This window comes from Enhydra lutris, unplaced genomic scaffold (assembly GCF_002288905.1).
Source record: "Enhydra lutris kenyoni isolate GAN:26980312 unplaced genomic scaffold, ASM228890v2 scaffoldscaffold13, whole genome shotgun sequence".
Taxonomy (NCBI): domain Eukaryota; kingdom Metazoa; phylum Chordata; class Mammalia; order Carnivora; family Mustelidae; genus Enhydra; species Enhydra lutris.
In genome coordinates, this window is record NW_019154097.1 from 17,799,664 (window position 1) to 17,805,663 (window position 6,000).

Below are 6,000 nucleotides of genomic sequence, written 5' to 3' on the forward strand. Positions count from 1 at the left end.
ATAAAATAACACAAAAAGGAATCGAGGAACTATTCAGGTCGCTCTACCTCTTACCTTTAGAGACACTTCATAACACACCCACACTCACCTGTTCCAGCTGGGACATGGTCTGTCCCTGCAAGTGCGAACGTGAACCGCATTTTAAAAGGACCCCTTCCTAAGAGGGCCCTCAAAGAAGACCCCTCTGAGGAGCCTGCCATCTCACTGAGCGTTTAAAACCCATGACCCGCCGGGACCCCCTCTCAACAACAGGAAGGTAGCAGGACTCTGATTCTGTGCACTGGGACTTGACGTGGGTAAGCAGCGGCTTGCCGGAGGGTGAGCCCCGGGTTGGAGGTGAGCCGGCAGCAAAGGATAGGCAGGGCCGGGTGGGGGCGAGGGCGGGTGCCGGGAGGGGCGGGCGCCTTACCGCGGCTTGCTGGAAGGCGCCCTTGGTGTAGGTGCCGCCGCCGCGGTAGGTGATGGCCGGGATCTCGCGGCTGAGCAGCGCGCACTTGTGCTGGTGCGCGCGGCTGTGGGAGATGTAATCGACGCGCGGCACCACGTTGTTCTTGGACGAGAAGGTCACGATGGCCACGCGCGTGGCCGTGGACACCACGGGGAAGTCGGAGAGCAGCTTGCGGACGAACTTGAGCTCGCTGAGGAAGTTGGCTTGGCCCACGCTGGACGACTCGTCTACCAGGAAGACGAGCTCCAGGCGCTCGCTGAGCTCCCGCAGCCGCCGCACGCGCCGCCGGAACGCCTGGCCCAGCCGCTCCACTTTGCTCTCCGCCGGGTCCTCGCCGGGCGCGGGCGGCGCCGGTAGCCGCCCGGGGGTTCCGGGCGCGGCCTCGGGGAAGAGGCGGAAGCTGAAGTTGCGCGACGGGGACATCTGCTGAAAGGTCGCCCAGCCCGAAACGAGAGCCAGACCCCAGCAACAAAAGGCCAGGCGCGACCACATCGCGCTGGAGACGGAGCGGCCGGGCCGGAGCGCAGGCGTCGGCCCCGGCGCGGAGGGACGCTCGGCCGCCCGGCTCGCGGAGGGGCGTGCGCGGCGCGGGCGCGGGGCCGCGGCGGGAGCCTCGGCGCCCTCTTATCCCAGCCTGGGGACACCGGCGGACTCCCGCGGCTCCGGGGCTCGCGGGGAACGGCGCGCGCTCTCTACCCCTCGCGCTCTCGCCTTTTCCCTTCCCTCTCGCCTCCTCCCTCTCTCTCCGAAGCCTATAAAATGTTTGAAGGAAAGGGGGCAGTCAAGAAAAATCTCCCGCGTCCCTCCTTCTCCCTCTCTTCCTCCTCTCTCTGTCTCTCCCGCTCCCCTCGCCTCTCTCCTTCCTCTATCTCTGCCTCTATCTCTCTCCTCCCCCTCTCATTCTCCTCCCGGGATCAGGCCAAAGACTCGGAGATTCCATGACACCAGAACCCCGCGTCTGTCAGGCTGTCAACATTCCCGCAGCAAGCGCACCAGCGCCGAAGCCCTGATTGATCCCATATGTCTGGCAGGAGCTGCAGAGGAATTCACTGGAGATGGATCCAGATACCGAGAGTGCCACAGTAATTGGAAACACTTTGTAGAGGAAAACACACACGGACTGGCCAGCGGGTTGAAAGCATCCTTTGAAAACTGCTTGCTCACCTTTTGTGTCTCTTTTCCCTCCCCGCCGGTGCCCCACAGCCCTCACCAAATAGATGTTTATTTGACTTTGCCGGTGGGGATTTCTGGTCAGTGGTGTGCGTGGGTGTGTAGACTCGCCCCCTCAGACCACACCATGTAGGGACTGCATCTGCCCCTACGCATCCATGGGCATAATCTGTCCTGCTGCTTCGTCCTTGAATTTACTCATTCACTCATTTGTTCATTCATTCATTCGACAAATACCTTTGAGCACCTATTATGTGCTAGGGCACCAGGAATATAAGGAGAGACAAAAACGGCCATGGATCTTGTCTCCAGGGAACTTACTGGGTAACAAGTGAGGTGACCATTAGCCAGATATTCACAAACGATATATATAATTATGGCCCTCAATGTAAGTGCTAGGAAAGAGATCTCCGTAGACAGACTTGACCTTGAAGAGGTCAGGGAAACCTTCTCTAAGAACCTGTTGGAATCTGAAGAATGAGTAGTGTTCCTTTACTGCCAGTACACTCTCATGTGTCTGTGGTCTGTTTCAACAGCCAAGACCCATAGAGGTCTATTTCCTTGACGTTGAGTGGTACCTGGCACATAGCTACCGTGAAACACAGGTTGCCACCTGGGTGTGGTTTTTCCAAAGCAAGATCCTAAAAGTAAAAGCATACTTTACATTAGAGGCAGGGACCTCGGTTAAAATATTCCAGCTACAAGTTAGGAGGCTTGTGAAGAAAGGCCCCTGCAGTTTCGAAACTATCTAAACCAAGTTACTTCCAAACCTTGACATCAGTCTCTGCATCTATTTCATGATGAAATTCAATGATCTTCAAGTTCCTTCTATCTCTAGTATCAGATGATTTAATTCCATCTATATTTAATGGAATTACTTCATAGAGAGGTATCATAGTGTATTGGCTGAAATGCTAAGGTTCTGGAATCAGTTTGCCTGAGGTGAAATCTCGGCTCTACCATTCACTAGTTGTGTGACCTTGACATCAGTTTGCTTCTCTGTGAAACAGAGTAATAATAATAGTCTGGTAGGGTGACTGTGAGGACTTAATCACAAAAACCTAAAGTTCTTAGGACAGGGCTTAGAATATAATGTGTCTTCTATAAATGCTGATTCTATCATCGCCACCTTTAATCATGAACATTCTTCAAACTCTTATTTTTCTAACAGTATTTATTGACCACCTATCATGTGTCAGAATATTAGATACTGAGGTTTTAAAGTTGACTAAGACTCAGTTCCAGTCCTCCAGAAGTTCAAAGGATATCAGAAGAGAATGTAATTTGGAAACCTTTACAAAGCAGTAAGATGACTGCAGGAATGGAGAAGGGGCAGCAGGAAGGAGAAAGTTCTAAATCCTCCCGGGGAATGAGCAAGACCTCGTTTGAGCTGAAACTTTAAAAAAGAGAGAGAGAGAGTTCTTCCAAATTTTATCTACTCTGTGTTGTTTCAAACACATCATTAAGAGCTAATATTTCAGGACTTGGATGTGCCAGGTACCATGGCAACTACAATGTGTACTAGCTCATGTGTTCTCCACAAAACTCCAGGGGGGTAGACAATTCCACTAGGACTCTTTGGTTGCAAGCAATAGGCACCCAACTTCTCCTCATTTAAACAAAAGGGGATTTCTTGGCTCGCATAACTAAACTGGGGAAAGGGCAGGGGTGGAGCTGGTCTCAAAAGGATTTGGAAAGGAAATTAAGAATTACCTAGGTCTTCCATTTTTCTCTCCCTTATGCTTCTCTTTGCATGTTAGATTTGGTCTCTATCTTCAGATTTATGATCTGAGAAGGAATGATTCTTTCCTTTAAGTTTAAAATGTTATCAAAGCAACACTCACCATGACCTTAAAGAAGGACTCCAGTATAGCAGGCATAGGTTATATGCCCATCCTTAAGCCCACTCTGTGATTGAAGGGATGGGCCATCATAATTGTCCTAACTGAGCTCATACACTCACTGTGGCAGAGACTCCTAGTCACCTACCCACCATATCTGGTATCACCTCCTTCAGGTAATAGAGCTCCTGAGTTTTAGCTAGGCATATGGTATTGAAATAAAGACTACATATCCCAGCTACCTTTGCAACTGGATGTGGCCATGTGACTAGGTTCTGGATATACATATCGCTTTGCATGGCAGTTTCTAGAAGATCTCTTTAAAAGATAGCTGCTATTTTTTATCTGTTATCTCTTCCTTTCATCCCCTAATCCATCTTTCTACCTGGAACATGATTACAGTGGCAGAACTCTAGTAGCCATCTTGGACCATGAGAACAATGGTCTCATTCTAGCAATGGGTGAGTAACAATCTGGAAGGAGCCTGACTTCCTGAAGACTTGGTAGAGCAGAACCACCATACTCACCTCAGATTTCTCATCTACCTACCTTGATATGGACTTTTCTGTCACATTCTGCTGAACTTGATCCCAACTAATAAACCCAAACCTGTAGCCAGAGGCTATCTTTCAACACATGCTTTGCTTTACCTCAGTGTAGTGGCAGAAAAAAGGAGAACATTATGAATTGCTCATGGGCTCCTAAAGTTGTCCCAAAAGGGACACACATCACTTCTGCTTCATTTCATTGGCCAAAGAAAGTTATATGGCTATCTCTAATCCAACGGGAATAAGGAAGTACAATCCCACCATATTCCCAGGAAGCAGAAAGCTAGAAATATTTGACGAATAGAGCAAATAATTACCAAATTGAGTCACATGACAATGAGAAGACAGTTGAGTTCACAGTGCAAAGGACAGGGGAAGGGGGAAGAAAAGCAAAGGAATGATAAAAGCCTAGAAAGTTTAGCCTACCCTAAAATTTAGGACATTCCTACAGGAGAGAGTTATAAATCAGTTTCTGCAAGCACTTTCTGATCTTTGGTTTGGGACAGTAAATATACCTAATGCCTACTCTATTTACATATAACTATGGTAAATTATGTAATAGTGTCTGGTTCTAACAGGGGTTCTAATTAATCACCCATAGGAATTAGGTTATAGACTTCTTTTCTACCTTTTTCATCCCAGCCCATCCTGGAATCTTAGTCTTTCTTTGCATTAAAAAACACTGGATTAAATCAAAATATAGTTATTAAAATATTGTTAAAAAATAAATGTGTCATAGGGGCACCTGGGTAGGTCAGTCAGTTAAGCATCTGGCTCAGGTAGTGATCTCAGGGTCATGAGATCAGTCCGGTGTGGGGCTCTGCGCTGGGTGTGGATCCTGGTTATGATTCTCTCTCTCCCTCTCCCTCTGTCCCTCCTCCACACCCCTTCCTGCTCATGCACACATGCCCTCTCTCTCTCTCTCAAAAAAGAAAAATAAAAACAACAAAAACTAAATATGTCATATAGTAATACATGTACTTCTTCATGACCACATTAAATAACATTATCTATCAAATGTTCCAGTAAATGCCTTATTTTCAAAGCAATGATGAGGGCGATATTTTGAGGTATTTGTCATGGGTCTAGGCACATTTAAAGCTTCCTGGATAATTCCAACCCATGCCCTCTGGGTGAGCACCTACGCCAACATGTCATTGTGTACCTGCAACGGGCTGAACAGTCAGGATTACGTTCATCATCCTCGTGGTAAGATGGGGACATGGAGAACATTATTAAGACTGCAGTTCCAGGGCACCTGGGTGGCTCAGTGGGTTAGAGCCTCTGCCTTTGGCTCAGATCATGATCCCAGCATCCTGGGATCAAGGCCCGCATCAGGCTCTCTGCTCAGCAGGGAGCCTGCTTCCCTTCCTCTCTCTGCCTGCCTCTCTGCCTACTTGTGATCTCTGCCTGTCAAATAAATAAATAAAATCTTAAAAAAAAAAAAAAAAGACTGCAGTTCCAATCTTGGCACTACTCTGCAGAGCTCTCTAGTATTTATACTCTCTAGTCTAAAGCCGTGGTTCTTAATGGGGGTTGACTTCGCAGGGAACAATGGGCAAAACTTGGAAATATTTGGGGAGAGGGCAGTGTTACTAGTGTCTCATGTACAGGCCAGAAATGCAACTAAACATCCTAGAAAGCATCAGAGAACCTCCGCCACAAAGAATCATCCAGACCAATATGGCCATTGCAACAAGGTTCAGAAACCCTGGTTTAACCCACAATAGATAACAGACACAGAAAATGATTAGCTTTCATGATACCCAGAAACTGAGACAAAGAAGCCACCAAAAGGTACTGAAATGGAAACTAGAGCTAAACTGAGGGGGAAAAATTACCCTCGCATCATTCTATGAAATAAAGACTCCCATGGTGGGGGGGAGGGGGGGAATTGTGTTGATACAGTCAGGAATGGGGGACGCATTATATTTTTCTCACCACCTGTGTGCTGTCTCAGAGTACCACCGTTTGATCAACAAAAGACTGAATT

General features: G+C 48.0%; 1 protein-coding gene across 1 annotated transcript in view; it reads right to left on the reverse strand.

Annotated features, from left to right (window-relative positions):
• Positions 1 to 940, reverse strand: part of LOC111145837 (sushi, von Willebrand factor type A, EGF and pentraxin domain containing 1) — a 209,004-nt gene extending 208,064 nt beyond the window's left edge. The window contains exon 1 of the mRNA XM_022501101.1: positions 410 to 940. Within this exon, the coding sequence (XP_022356809.1) occupies positions 410 to 940 (531 nt within the window). The remainder of the gene's footprint in view (positions 1 to 409) is intronic.
• Positions 941 to 6,000: the final 5,060 nt, after the last annotated feature.